At 39.0% G+C, this 16,366-nt stretch overlaps 1 protein-coding gene across 1 annotated transcript in view; it reads left to right on the top strand.

Moving 5' to 3' along the window:
- The window catches only part of PDE10A (phosphodiesterase 10A), a 191,217-nt gene that overhangs the window by 127,458 nt on the left and 47,393 nt on the right, over positions 1–16,366 (top strand). Inside the window, exon 5 of the mRNA XM_071549430.1 lies at positions 586–635. Coding sequence (XP_071405531.1) covers positions 586–635 — 50 coding nt within the window. The remainder of the gene's footprint in view (positions 1–585; positions 636–16,366) is intronic.

Genomic DNA, 16,366 nt, shown 5'->3' with positions numbered 1-16,366 from the left:
CATAGAACAATCTCAATCTGTCAGAAATCTGACAAGTGTAAACTTTCTGATGTGTGTCAGTGTTTTTAATATGGGGGAGGTGCAGAAAACAAAAACTGTTTGGAAACACATTTTTATGGCAATATTTGCAACTCCTCATTTCCCCAGGATTTTCTGTCTTAAGGTGTAGGGCAAATATAACTTAAAATCTACAAATGCCATTTATTTTAATATGGAAATTATAATTGTATCTGGATGATGATATTGTAAATATACATTTCTTATGTTACTTCTATACTGCTGTATGAATTAACTTGAATTTACAGAAATTAGGCTTTGGAGTAAGAATAAGATGTATAAAGAAGTTGTTTGTAATTACCTTTTAGAATGTAGTAAGTGTCAGTGGAGAAAACAAGAATTTTATGGTGGTACCTCTAAGCTGTAGAGTCTGCGAAAGTTCAAGGGATACGGCAATAGACCTCAACTTTTAGAATTTTAGGTGTTTGTCCTAAATGGAATTGAATCTGTTGTTTTACCTCAGAGATGTTGTGTAAGTTTGATTTACCCCTGTTAGTAAAATTACTTATTTTATTATTGCTTTGGCAGCTACAAAAGCTGATGGATTTGCACTGTATTTCCTGGGAGAATGCAATAATGTAAGTATACTGGATTAAAATGCTATTTTTCAGTACAGCTACAAATGCATTTTCCAGTTTGATAGTAATGTTTTTATTTTCTTTTGCATGTCACTTAGCAGGAAGTATTACCTGAGTGCTGAATATTGCCTTTATCATATCTTTATTTCTGTAAATTACAAGTTTATTTAACATAGCATTAATGAAAAAAATGTTCTCTGCATTTAGATCCGTGACCTTTTAGTTTTTTTTAAAGATTTGGCAGTAGTGCTGTTGTTTCTCTCACCGTAGCAGCTTAAGTTGGGATTTAGTTCCATTATTAATTGTCTTTAAGAAACAAAAAACTTCATTTGGCTTTACTGTCTGCATAGTCTTTTCTTTGCATCTAGTTATCTCTCTTATTTTTTTATTGACCATTTTCAGGTCTTATTTTAATTGCCAGCTGCAACTTAATAGTGAGATAGTGTAAATTTCAGATGTAGATTTTGGTTAGCATAAAATAAATGGTATATTTAAAATTTATGAATTAAATTAGTTTGTGATGTAATAATTTAAGTACCAATGAGTCCAATATTTGCTCTTTATTTTATTTGAATCTTGTTAGAATGCATTACATTGTTTTCTGTCCAGATTAATTTGTAGAGTTGCCACAATACAAGACTTTGCAGTTAGTTTGGGTGGCTATCAAGAAGGAAATGCAGTTTATTACATCAGTCAGTTCCATCAACTGAAAAATCACAATTTGTCAGAAATTTTGTGTCTTGCATTGGTACAAGAAACAAGCAGTGACTAGAGAGGAAAATATTTTTCTCATTGTTTTTGTTTTCTTACTTTACACAGACAGTTTTAATAGTTTATTCTTGTATAATCGATTAGCCAATTTCCTTTGCTCTTTGTGAAATAATTGAATTCAGAAAAAAAGGGTAAAAATTACATTTTTGAAATAATGGAAACAGGATTGAAGATGTACAAATCTGCAGGTTACCTGATGTGGGAAAAGGCCCCTACAAAAATTTTCTATAAGAAATGGAAATGGGTTTTTGTGGTTTTTTTCATGTAATGATTGTTTCATATAATAAAGATAATCCACTTTATTATTCAAAAATTGTGTCTGCTCTGAATGAGTTGTGTTACATATATAAGTAACATATATTTGTAAACAACCCCTTTGCTCGGAGATATAATTTAAGAAACATATTCATCCTTTATGAATGCAATCTTTGGTTCTCATTAGTAGGTGCTAGCATCCATTGTCCTGGGTAGGGGGTGATGCAAACAGCCACTGGAAAGCTTCCTCCTGCTGTCAAAGGCAGGAGCCCACAGGAAGTGCAGCCATCCGTTCCAAATGCACAGTGCTGGCCAGCTTGGGTGGCGTGACTGTCTGCCAGCTGAGCATGCTCATCTCTAAAAGCTTTGCAGAAGATTACAGTAAAATTAACTTTAGAGCTTGAGACCTAGAGAATTTTTACTCTGGTGAGGTTTTTCATATTAGATTAGTGTGGCATAATGTGGGATTACTCCAAGCCTTGTGATGCCCTGAGGGCCTGGGTACTATGTGACCTTCTGCTGGGTTTTTTGTTTTGTTTTGTTTTGTTGGTTTTTTTAATAGCCTATTAGACAGATGAATCTATTTGCTTCCCAGTATCCCAGTATAACTCTTTCCTGAAAAAAGTTCCAACCACTAAAAACACACCACTGCTATGTAGCTGCATCACCCAAAATGGAATGTTCTTCATGCAGCTATTATAGGGACTGATCCCAAGTCCTTTGAAGTTAGTGTGAGATTTTCCATTCACATTAGTGGGCTTTGAGCCAGACTCATGTTTGTAGTCTTGCAACTAAATGGTAATGCGTTAGCCTACTTCTTATAAGAAATTCTCATTGAAAATTAATTCAGATATCTCTAGTCTCTTGAATATTTATTTTAAAAGATTAGCCATTCCCCCGCAAATACTGGCAATGTGTTTTTATTTATTTTTATTAAGTGCCATTTTAAAGTGGAAACAAAAAGGTTGTGCATAGCAAAAGCAGAAATGAGCTAATTCTTTAAGCTGAAATTTCAAAAAAATTTAAAAATCCAGTGATTAATCTGGTCAAAGTAGTTGCTGAACATCTACGGCTGTGTGTTGAAGAATGGATTCTGCTTTTTGGTGGCTTAATTTTTTTGATGCTTGGTTTGATATTATTGATATAAATTTTGCAAACTGAGCAAAACCCCTCTTCCTCCCAATTTAGCATGTAGCTTTTTGTTTGTTAGCTTGAAAAATAAATATTACTCTAGTATTAATTATTATATGTAGTATTGTAATATACATAAATCTGCTTGTTATCCAGTTAGAAGTCTGTTTGTGTCTTTTTGAGAGTTAAGTATTGGGAGGGTATTGTGTAAGAATGGAGGAATCCTGTTATCAAGCAGAAAACTACTTCCTCCCCAACGGACTACTGATGTGTGTTCTAGCTATATTCTCTAGGGGAACCTGGGATCAAAACTGAAGCCAAAGCATTAACTCTACTTCATTTCAGCTCCTGCTTTAAATATATATAGGTATACTTTTGATAACGCAAATAAACCCAAATCTGAGAATTTTCACTTGTGTTAATCTCAGCAAAGGTATATTTTTGCAATATAAGATTTCCATAACTGACTTTAGATTGGATTAAATAGCGAGTTCCTAATTAGGATAGAAGGTAATCTCCTTTTACAGAAGTTCTATATATTTACAAAGTGAAATCAGTAAATGATTGCTACATACTACGTGCTGTTATTTCTTAATATTGAAAAAATTGCCATATCATTGCAAATTGCTTTTTTTGTGAGTTACTAATAATGAATTGTAAATCTTGTTTGGTGCAGTTTTTAATATGGGCAACACTTTCTTTATATGAAAATTAGAACCGAAAGAAAATTCGTTTATTGTGTAGAAAAGCTCTAGATTAGCCATTCCTTTTCTTTTGTAAAACATAGATGATGCACTGACTTTTAAAGGAGGACTTTGTTTTAGAAAAAATTCTTTAGAGTTCAACGACACAAAAGTAAGTTTGTTAAAATATTTGTCCATATATAGAGTTTCCTTGTGGCTGCATTTTCTTTCTCTCTATTGAAGTTTGCAAACTATATTTTGATTTGTATTAGAGTTGAACAACAGCATAAGGGCAAGGTAACTTCTGGCTGACAGTTCAGGTCAAATGCCTTCAGGACCTTTATTTGAGTGGATTTGCTTGAAATGGAAAATGTCTCATCAGTGGTAGATTACAGTGCATTTCTATATGCAGGTACTACTCAGAATTGATGCCAGAATGAGTTTTTCAGTTACTTTAGCAACCTTCTGTTTGCTGAAATTGCTTGGAAGCAGCAGCACCCATTGCACTCCTTGCTAAGAGTGTTCTAGTATTATGATTCTGCTTTTCCAATGCTTCCAGAGTCTGGTTTTGCCTATGCCATATATATAGTATAAGGCACTGCAAGGTATTCAGGTACTAAAACCAGTACAACTTCCTCATCAGTGTCAAGTGATCTAAACAGACCTATGCTCATACTGCCTCTTTTTTGAACTTTTTCCATATCCAAGGACTTATCTTCATCCATGGGTTACTGTAGTTATGCAAATAACATAATTTATTCTTAAGGTACATAACAGGCATTCTACAAATACTATATACCAGAGAGCAGAAATGCTTCCAAATCAAACAGGAATGTTTCACAGCTCTCCAGCAAAGGACTTTATGTCATTTTTCTGTTCTGTTCCTTATGGGAATGAATATATAGTTCATAATTCTCCTGTTATGACCTTAATTAAGTATCATCCTCAAACATGACTTAAAGGATTTACTGAAATCCTCATATTGGATAGCGTGTGTGTAAATCATGGCATGGATTTAAGCCCAGAAGCTGACATCTTTACAAGGCAATATTTCAAAAATACTTATCACAGCTACAGTTTCTAACATATTATTATATTAACTGATTCTTCAGATATTTCTTGTTTATAGTTTTTACTTGTATGAGTAATTCGCCTCATGATTACATTGTGATTCCTACGTAAAGATGTATGACTTTGAATTTAATAGGCATACACTTAAAGTAGCTTTTACTCAGTCTTTTGTTACTTAGTTCCTGAAACTGCAAATTGTGTTGACAAACAGATTATCCTTACTTCAGAGAGAAGTTTCCAATAGCTTTATTGTAAGAAATAATTATGTGAGCCCACAAATATGTGCACATACTCTGTGCTTCAGGGTATATTTTGTTAAGCCATTCTAGAATTTCTGGTCATGCAGAAGTTGTTGCAGCTTGATGTGCAGTGCCATCTAGTGAGTTTATGTGATGGATGATTTGAATTATTCAGAACCCAGGAAAAAGCATCTACTGCTTGCTAACTGTCTCGGGATTTCTACCAGGCTGATGGTATATTTTGAATGTAATATTTTCACTGAAATTTGAGACTTTTAAACATGTTTTCAGGTGAAAACCTTCTAGCTGCAAGTCAATGCAGAAAACTTAGGTCTTTATCTTTGAATCAATTCTAACATCCTGTATTCTTTTTATGTAAGTGGAAGATATCTGTTGCTTTCTTATTTGCTAGTGAAAAGTTACTCAGCAGAGAGTGAAAGTTGTTGATGAGTTACACTGTCTAACTTTCAGTCAATAAATTATCAAGCTGAAAGAAATAAGATAAATAATTGTCAAAATATATATTAGTGAAATTTTTATCTTGTTTCATTTAATATTCGGGTAAATGGTCTTGTGGAATATGGTCATGATAAATATTGAATCGTAGAATATCCTGAGTTTGAAGGGATCCACAAGGATTATCAAGTCCAACTCTGGGACCTGCACAGGACCATCCCTAAGAGTCACATCATGTGCCTGAGAGCATTGTCCAAATGCTTCTTATTCTCAGAGAGGCTTGGTGCTGTGACCACTTTCCTGGGAAGCCTCTTGCAGGGCCCAACCACCCTCTGGGTGAAGAACCTTTTTCTAATACCTAATATAAATCTCCCCCAACTCAGCTTCATGTCATGCTCTCTTGGGTACTGTCACTGGCCACCAGAGAGAAGAGATCAGTGCCTGCCCCTCCTCTTCCCCTCACAAGAAAGTTATAGGCTCCACTGAGGTCTCCCATCAGCCTCCTCTTCTCCAGGCTGAACAAACCAAGTGACCTCAGCCACTCCTCATATGGCTTCTCCTCAAGGCCCTTCACCATATTCATTGCCCTCCTTTGGACACTGTAATGGTTTAATACTTTTCTTATATTGTGCTGCCCAAAACTGCACATAATATTTAAGGCGAGTCTGCCCCAGTGCAGAGCAGAGCAGGACAATTCCCTCCCTTGACCGGCTGGTGACGCTGTGTCTGATGGTCCCCAGGACACGGTTGGCCCTTCTGGCTGCCAGGGCACTGCTGATTCACATTCAACTTGCCATTGAACCGGACCCCCCCAGGTCCCTTTCCATGGCAATGCTTTCCGGCCTCTCATTCCCCAGTCTGTACATACATCAATATATATTATGGGTAGAATGCAGAGATTGTTAGAAAACAAGACAGAGATGAGTTTTTTGTGGTTCACTGTCAGAATTGCATGTTATTTTGAATAACTGCAAAGATTCATCCAGGTATTTGGTTTTACTCAGTGTTTTCATTCGTGCATGAGTGAAGCAAGAATATAGGACTGCAGATGTCTTTGTAGGGATAGATGAGCTAGGTCAAGTGCTGGGCTTTTCATAGATTGCCTCTCTCTGTGTAGAGGAGTTGATCACTTTGAGAGAGGTTCTGGGATTTGCAGTGAATTTGAAGGTAAATATGAGTCAGCAATATCATTGCTGTATAAAAAAAATACACTGTCATATGTAGCAAAAACAACTCTAGCCTTAGTGTAAAGTAATTTTGCCATTCCTCTCTCCACTGCTAAGGCCCCAGATGGGATAATATGGCTCCCTTAAGCACTGCATCTTAAAAAAAAAAAAAAAAAAGTTAAATGGAGTTGCCGAAGTGAGTTCATGATAGAGCAGGGAATATGGACAGGAAAGAAAAGAACTGGTTTTGCTTAATCTAAAGAAAAGAAAGTTGAGCCTGAATAAGGAAGAGAGGAAGGGGATCATCTCTGTACCTGCAGTGTGTAGGGCAAGAAGTAGTGTACTTGAATTGGCACTGGGCGAAGTTCCTCAGTTGTGGCTGTAGTGGAGCACCACAGTCTGTTGCTTGAGAAAGCTCAGGACTCCTCATCACTGGAGATATTTTTGAGACATACTTGGCCAAACATCTTTCAGAAAAATGCTTAGTTGACCATGCCTTTAAATGGAAGGGCTGGAAAAGAGGTATGTCAACTTTGTTTTCTGTGTCAATGAATTGGTGTAATTCTTCTGATGTTGTTCAGTTGTGTAAATCAACTGGAAAGTTTCCAGGACTGAAGTGCAGTTAGAAATGGATATCATTCACAAGGATGAAGACATAAAAAAAACCCCAAACCCAACGGCTAACAGTTTTACATCATTTAAGTACATTGTCTTAATTTCACAGGCACACAACATTAGTGCATACTGTGTAGGTTAAAAATGCAAATCTCCCGTCAAGTACATTGTCAGTTATCATGAAGGAAATAAGTTTTTATGAACAATGGTGGTAGTTGCTGGTGGGTTTTTTCTTCTTTATACCTATACCTTCATGCAGTCAGATGGCTGCATTTCTGTTTAAACCCAAGACATAATTGCCTATAGCTCTTTAACATTTTAACGTGGTAGCATTGGACTACTACTTCAACTTAGCCAGTTTACAAATCCAAGGGTTTTGGTTATGAATATTGTCCAAATTATTTTTGTTTGGTTTTCTTGGTCATCATTGCTTACTGTCATGAGCTTTATTCCTGCTAAAAAGCCTGGCCTTAGAGCGCAGCCTTTATCTGCAGATAATTTTGCCATGAGGCTGTGTGGTCTTACATTTAGCTTGTCCTTTACCAAGAGTAAAAAGCTATTGCTGTTACTGAACGGAAACAGATGTGAGCAGCAAAAGCCATTAAGCTCACTTAATATCAACTTGCTCTATTTCCTTTTCTCTTTAATGTTTTGGGGGGGGGGGGGTTGTTTTATTTTTTTCCCAAGCATCAAATTGCATAGCAATGCTTTAGTATTAAGGCTTTCATTTAATGTCAGTTGAATATTAAATGATTTTCATTGAAGCATTTTTAGATCCAGTTTTATTAACAAATTATGCTATGGAAGAAACTAGATCATGATCTGGTCACCTATACCACCAAAACAGTTTGTTAATGGAATGCTTGTCACGTGTGTACTTTCACCTTCATTTTCATCATTAAACCTGGTTCTATCTAGGCTTCTTTTCTGCAAAGAAATTAAAGAAAAAGGAAAAATTGGTTTATGATTGTCATTTGCTTAGTTATAAGAAGTTATTAAAGAAAAGGAATAACAGTTTGTGAAATGATGAGTAATACACATTTGTGGTTTAAATTCAGCCCTGGCAAACTTTGGAGAGTTAGTTGTATTGTTTCAGTCTTTGTGAGTTAGGATTTGGTGTTGTGCTGGATTCCAACAGACTAAACACAAACAGCTACTAGAAAAAGAGCATCAATTTTACCTGTAGTTGACCTCTTAATCAGAAGAGCCACAGATTGAATTCACTGAAAACTATGGGTACTCTTACTGCTGTGAGAATATCTGTCGGGAGTTGCTGGTGCCATTGCATTATAAGATGTGCTGCTTCTAATGTTTCCTTTTACTGGGATTTTAATCTGCTTCCTCATTAAACTGTTAGATTTTCACTAGAAAAAACAACCATGGGATCAAGTTATGCCAGCATGACAAGATGAACACGAGTAATTCTTCATGTGCATGCTCTTAGCTGTTAGAAATGAGGAGTAAAGAGGGGTTTTGAGCCAGAATAAGAGATTCAAGATAAATTACTTAATTTTACTGGACTGTGTGCATAGCACCGATACAAGAGCACCAAACCCCATGGGATTATGAATTATTGAATATATATTGATTTTGCTATGTATCTGAAAGCCAAGTTTGTGGGTTTATCTGTGAACCGAGAATTCTGTCATGTTGATATTCCCTCAAGAACTGATCATTCTGCATTGCCATAGGCTGGAAGACATTTTAAAAAGACACTAGAGACAGCAATATGTTGCCTATACCTATTATGCCTAAGAAATGGGAGTCACAGAATAGAATCTTTTTGGGTGGAAAACCCCTCCAAGATGACGGAGTCCAACCATTAGCCTAACACCACCAAGACAAAAGGGTGAATTTTGTAACATTTGCCTGTGCTCACCAGTGTTCAAACCTGGGGTCATAATTTATGTTGGACTTTCTGGTTTGTTTCAGTTTTGGTTTTTGAGAACCTCTTGCTCTCTATGGTCATGATAGATCATTAGGGGATTCCAAACCACACTGTAACATGTTTTAAAATTAATAGGAGTTTATTTGGCTGTGGACTTTATGAAAGTGAATTAAGAGATAAAGCTAGGAGGGGAGGGAACATTTTGAAGATTTTTAGGCCCAACCAGAACAATCTGTCCTGTCACGGATGGCAGGAAAGGAAGCCCTTCATGTGCTCTGAGGTTTCTACAGGGTATGGAAGATTCCTGGTGTCAGTCTTTAATATTCCCTTGCCTTATTTAAAGAAAGAAAGAAGTTTAGATTCTTACATTTAAGGAAAGAAGTCCATCACCCTATAGAACTTGTTGGAAGAATATTGTTAATAGGGTAGTTGGGATTGATGTAATTAAGGAGGTTCTTTCTTTTTCTGAAAGGAGGGGAAGCAAATCAAACTAGAGAATTGCAAAGTCCCATGGGCTACCAGGTTCCAGAATGCATGAACCTTGAAAAGCTTCTGAAGGTTTCTCTCTCCAAGCCAATGTTTACTGTTTTGATAGTTTATCAAACCCAGAGTGACTCTCCCATCTTGGTTGCCTTCTTTCTCATCAGCAGTATGGATGTCTAATGCTCTTTCTGTACCTTTTTTTTTTTTACTTAACTTATTCCAGGAGAGAGACAGTGACTTTGCAGTATCAGTAAAGAGCTATTTGTATTTATCCATTTCCAATACAGACCTACAGGCTCACTGCAAGTGGTTATAACAGCAGAAGAGACTGTGAGCAGTGTGCAAAAATCCTACTGTTTCCTCAACCTTTTACTGCAGTGTGAGTTATCAGTATAGTATTTGAGATATCATGGGTCTTAATATTTGCATATTTCCTCTTTTATTGACTGTACATTGCTTAAGTTGTGGATAAAAAAATCCCATTTTGATTATTAATCACTTTTCAGTATCATTAACAGAAACAAAGTGTTTGTCCTTTTTTTAAGTAAAATGTTCAAACCAACTGAGGGAATGCAAGTAATTTAAAAGGGCTTAAGCTATCAATTTCTTCACTTACTTGTGAAGCTGTATACAATGTATCTGATGTCTACATGAGAACATTTGTAATTACCCTTTGAGCTAGTGAAAAATTATTTGAATGCACATTTGCAAATTAAAAGAATACTGGAGTCATTCATGGGTAGAAGTGAGTAGGTGAACCCCAAATTTTATTATTACTGCAATACATTTTATTTTATAAGTATTTTCTTAAGCAGAATTAAAAATGAAATGTGAGTTGAAAAGGTGACGTGAACAGCCTGGTGATTTTGGACAGTGATAATTATATAGATTGCCTTAAAGCTGTGTTGTTGTGGTGTCTCTGGGATTATTTCAGTAGCATGCCATAGTAAAGCAGAGCACAGTTTACTGCATTTTGTTTGTCTGACCTTGCCATTGGTGGTTTCTAGGATTCAAAAGCCTTGTTAACAAAAATCCACCAAATCCAACAAAACTTGAGACATTTCCACATCCTCAATTGGCAATAAACATTTAGATTCATTCAGATTTAAATTGATCAGATATGGAATGTCTCAACAATCATGACATTTTATTAGGAGTGTGTATAGAGTCAGCGTGGAGTGGTAGAAGCTTATGGACTAAGTACAGTAATATATGGTCATGAGAAAATTTACATTTCTTTTTCATGTGCTGCATGGTCAAGATAAAATTATCAATTATTCTACACAGTCATACTTTTCTACATGTATGGTTAGGAGGAACAGTGGCAAATTAGAACCTACTGGATGGTTCGAAGAGTTTTTTGATCACCTAGCCCTTAGCAATTTCGGTTTGCAGCTTCCCGTAAAAAGCAGAAGGGGATTGCTTCTGCAAAACTCTTTTCATCACTGAAAGTAAAATAATGTTCATGAACTGTTTCAAACATAGAGAAGTTTATTCATAGCAGTACTTCATGGTGGTAGCAACAGAGAGGTTTACCAGCCAAACTGATAGGGTACAGGAAAGACTGCTGGTGGAATCAGCTTTTGCTGGCAGTACTTTGTGGTATCAACACAGGTTTTTGGCCATTGAAGATTTACTGAAGGCATTTTCTGAAGTAAAATATACATGCATGGAAGAAGTGACTTCTTGTTTTCTGGTGGAAGTGGCTGTTTAGTTTTCTGTCTTTTTTCCTTGTACTCTGCTTTGAGCTCGTTCTGAGAAAGATTTGTGTATTGTTTTGTATTTAGTGATGGGCAGGACTCAGGAGACAAGTGTGGAAAAGCACATTTTAGACACATAATTTAAATAGCACAGTTACTTTGCGAATCATCATGCATTGCTATATTGGCACTTCTCCAGGGACACCCCCTTGTCGCGGGGGAGAAGCTTGCGTGCCCTCATGAGATTGAGAGCTATGCTGGAGGTGGTTTGTGCCGCCGGTAGGGTCTCCCATGCCAGACAGGTCTCAGCTGAAGGGTCAGACAAAGTGTGTCCACGGGCAGGATGGGCTCGCTAGCCGTCTGGCAACCATCCTAGGAGAAGGACAACTCCAAGCCCAAACCCGGGCAGATGGAGCTCGCTTAGCCCTGTAAGGCCATCCATCTAAGAGAAGGATACTCTAACCAAACCTACATCCTGAGGTATTCGCTGTCACCGTCCAAGCTCGCTAGGCCATGGCAGATGAACCTTAGGAGTAAAGGGTGGGGCCAGTCCTGTGCACGCTGTGCCTCACCTAAAAAATCCATTGCGCAGGCTTGAAAGGTTCACCCACATTGCAAAGCCCTGTAGCGACAGGTGAGGGTCGAAAACGGCAGGTGATAGGAAGCAGCTGGAAGCCGCAGACCCAACCCTGCATGCAGGCGGTTCAGGATATGGGTCATTAGAGACTTGACCCCGGAGATGACAGTCTCTTGTGGCAGCATCCTGAATGACCAAGCAGCCTTTTCTAGGGACAGCACTGCTTGCTCCACATGGAGAGGGGCCTAGCAAAGGTGGCCTAAACAAAGCTCATCTCCACACCCGGCTGGATAACTGCGGCCAACCGGCATCTTCCATGTGGTCAAACAAAAGCAAAGAGATTTCAAAGGCATACACCTGCCTGCAAAGGTGTGCTTAAACTAACACTCGCATGTTTGAACATCAGAACCATGCTTGATACTGGAGATAGCAGACATCCTGAGCGTCGTTCTGCTCTAATTGCCCACGGACTGTCATGGCTCAACATTGATATTGCTGCTCTCAGTGAAGTTCGTCTTCATGAGGAAGGCAGCCTTAAAGAACATGGTGCTGGCTACACACTCTACTGGTCAGGCAAACCCAAAAACGAAAGACACCTTTCAGGAGTTGGCTTCATGATCAAAAACTGCATTGCCTCCAAACTTGAAAATCTGCTGACAGGTCATTCCGATCGCATTATGTCCTTATGCCTCCCTCTACACAACAAGCAACATGTTGTTCTTTTTAGCGTATATGCCCCAACTCTGCAAGCTGACCCAGCGAAAAAAGACAAATTCTACACAGACCTGCGCCGCCTCACCCAAAATGTTCCTGCAGATGATAAGATCATAATCCTTGGTGACTTCAACGCCAGAGTAGGTAAGAATTCTGAAGCCTGGAAAGGAGTCCTGGGCAAGCATGGCGTTGGAAACTGCAACGACAACGGACGCCTCCTGCTAGAGTTTTGTGCAGAACAGCAGCTCACCATCACCAACAGTGTCTTTCAACAGAAAGACAACCTGAAGACAACCTGGATGCATCCTCGATCCAAGCACTGGCACCTCATTGACTATATCTTAGTACAACAGAGAAATGTCAGTGATGTCCGTCATACTCGAGTGATGCCGAGTGCAGAATGTCAAACAGACCACCGCCTTGTGCGCTGCAAACTTAACCTCCACTTCAAGCCCAAACCTAAGAAAGGCGGCATTCCACGGAGGAAGCTCCAAGTCAGCAATCTTCAAACATCTAAAGTGAGAGACAGCTTCCAGGGAAACCTTCAAACTAGACTTAAAGATAATCCCATAGATCCCTCTCCTGAAGCGCTTTGGCAACATATTAAAAGTTGCATCCTGCAGTCCTCTGAAGAGTCCCTAGGGTTCTCCTCCAAGAAAAACAAAGACTGGTTTGATGAAAACAATCAAGAGATCCAGGAATTGTTGTTGAAGAAGAGAACTGCTCGCCAAGCACACCTTGCTCAGCCATCTTGCCATATAAAAAAAGCTGCCTTTTGTCTTGCATGCAGCAAGCTCCAACAGAAACTTTGAGACATCCAGAAGAAATGGTGGCTTGACTTAGCAGAAAAGACACAACTATGCACAGATTTGGGTGACCAAAGAGGGTTCTGTGAGGCCCTGAGAGCAGTGTACGGACCCACACACCAGGTTCAAAGCCCCCTACTCAGTGCAGATGGTCAACTGCTTCTAACAGATAAAACCTCCATCCTGAACCGATGGTCTGAGCACTTTCAGACTCTCTTCAGTGCCAACCGTGTAGTCCAAGGCTCAGCAATTCAGCACATTACACAACAACCGGTGAAACATGAATTGGATGCAGCCCCTACTACGGGAGAGATACTCAAGGCCGTACAACAGGTGGCAAGGCAGCTGGGGTTGATGGAATTCCACCTGAAATCTGGAAGCATGGAGGTCAAGCGCTCCATGCCAAATTCCACGAGCTTGTTGTGCGTTGCTGGGAACAAGGGGAACTACCACCAGATCTCCGTGATGCAGTCATCATCACCCTGTACAAGAAAAAAGGAGAAAAATCAGACCGCTCAAATTACCGAGGTATTACTTTGCTCTCCATTGCTGGTAAAATCCTTGCAAGAATACTTCTGAACAGAGTAGTACCCACTATTGCAGAAGATCTTCTACCTGAAAGTCAGTGTGTTTTCAGAGCCAATAGGAGCACCACAGACATGGTGTTTGTTCTCAGACAACTGCAAGAGAAGTGTAGGGAACAGAACAAAGGTCTCTATGTAATCTTCGTTGACCTCACCAAAGCTTTCCACACTGTGAGCAGAAAAGGCCTGTGGCAGATCTTGGAATGTTTAGGATGTCCCCCCAAGTTCCTCAAAATGATCATCCTGCTACATGAGGATCAGCGTGGACAAGTCCGATATGGCTATGCACTCTCTGAGCCCTTTCCAATAACCAATGGTGTGAAACAAGGTTGCGTTCTTGCACCAACTCTATTCACAATCTTCTTCAGCATGATGCTGCAAAGAGCCACAGCAGACCTCGATGAAGAAAACGGCATCTACATCCGATATCGTACCGATGGAAGCCTCTTCAACCTAAGACGACTGAAGGCCCACACCAAGACCCTGAATCACCTTGTCCATGAGCTGCTTTTTGCTGATGATGCCGCCCTCGTTGCTCACACAGAAGCAGCTCTGCAGCGCTTAACATCCTGCTTTGCAGAGGCTGCTGAGCTTTTTGGGCTGGAAGTCAACCTGAAGAAGACGGAAGTTCTCTACCAACCTGCACCTCAAGAAGTCTTCCATCATCCTCACTTCACCATAGGCAATTCAGAGCTTAAGTCAGTCCAGCAGTTCACCTATCTGGGAAGTATCATTTTCTCAGACGGTAAGATTGACAAAGAGATAGACAACAGGCTAGCAAAGGCATACAAAGCCTTCGGAAAACTCCATAAAGGAGTCTGGTCCAATAAACACCTGAAGAAAAGTACAAAGATCAGTGTCTACAGAGCCATTGTACCGTCTACTCTTTTATATGGGTCTGAATCCTGGGTCATCTACCGCCACCACCTGCGGCTTCTCGAACGCTTCCATCAGCGCTGCCTCTGTTCAATCCTAAACATCCACTGGTCTGATTATGTGAGCAGTGTGTCTGTTCTTGAACAGGCAGGGGTCACCAGTATCGAGGCCATGCTGATTAGAACACAGCTGCGCTGGGCAGGGGACGTCTCCAGGATGGAGGATCACCGCCTTCCGAAGATTGTGCTCTATGATGATCTCGCCACCGGCTGCCGCAAGAGAGGAGCCCCGAAGAAGAGATACAAGGACTCCCTGAAACAACACCTCAGCCTTGGCCATATTGACTGCCACCAATGGTCCACTCTGGCGTCCAATCGGGATTCATGGAGACACACCATTCATTACGCTGCTGCTTCCTTTGAGAATGCACGGAGAGTAAGTCTTGAGGAGAAAAGACAACGCAGAAAGAACCGTTCCTTGCCAATGTCACCTAGGGAGACGTTCCGCTTTTCCTTTTGTGACCGGACCTGCCTATCCCATATCGGCCTTTTTAGCCACCAGCACGCTTGCAGCAAGCGTGGGTATTCGTTTGCGAAGCCTAGCCATGATGATGATGATTATGATGATGATGGTGATGATGATGCTATATTGGCAAATAGAATCAAATGTATCTTAAGAAAAAGTAAGAAGAATGGTGTGAATAAAAGTGTTATTAATCTTTGGAGAATTCAACTTTGGTCTCCAGTGTCCTGTTGAGTTAATTTGACTCATTCATTTGAACTACAGAAATCAGACTTTAAACATTGTGTAGCATCTGTAAATTTTGCGGTATTCTGCAATGGGAGCCACCTTTACAGTTTTGAATACATTATAGTATCACTATTCCTACTATAAAAGTACTTTTAAAATAGTAAATCTTTTTTCCTTTAAGGGTGTAGTATAGCAGATCAGACATTCGTGAGGATATGTATTTCAGTATTTCTATCCCTTTTTATTTGAATACCTTCTTTGATTTAAAAAAAATATTTTATATCACGGCACTGATTTAAATAAATAGTGATCTGTAGTTTCTTCAGTTTTATTGGTATAATATACTTTTTTCAAATCATGCTGTGCTTTTCTTGGATATATTATGTGAAATGTTATTTTCCATTCTATTTAAGTGCATGTGAAAATATGAACTGAAGCTTATGAAGCCACATAACTGTGAAACTTTAGTTTTCATTTAGGAATTATATGTATCGTTATTAGATTACAAGAAAGTGAGAATAAATGTAGCTTTTTTTTCCTGGTAAATTGAGCTATCTTGTTCTGGTATATTCAGTGCATTGATTTTGTAATTTTTTTTATTGCTTGGGTGTTGCCTTTTTTAAGTGAATAGTTGTAATTCATATGGAAACGAAACACTTTTCCACTGTCTTTCACTGCTAAAGGGCACACTTCAAGGAAGCTGTGAGCATAAATGGGTTTGAAGAATAAGGTTAAGTTTTAGGCTAGAATAAGCAGAAAATTTCAAGATTTCGTGCACTCATACCATAACATAAGACAGCAAAATGTAGCACAACTGTTCATATTCAGCAGGGCTAGTCCATGGAAGAAGTATCTTTCCTTCCAACTGATTAAATCACTTGTCCATGCTCAAATAGTTTATGGCAGCTCTATTTAAGACAGTTTAAGACTGTCTCTTTTAAGACGTTTAATTTTCATCTGTATCAC

The sequence above is a fragment of the Pithys albifrons genome, chromosome 2 (assembly GCF_047495875.1).
Source record: "Pithys albifrons albifrons isolate INPA30051 chromosome 2, PitAlb_v1, whole genome shotgun sequence".
Classification (NCBI taxonomy): Eukaryota; Metazoa; Chordata; class Aves; order Passeriformes; family Thamnophilidae; genus Pithys; species Pithys albifrons.
The sequence above is the reverse complement of the archived record's forward strand: the minus strand, read 5'-3'. Positions and strand labels throughout refer to the sequence as shown.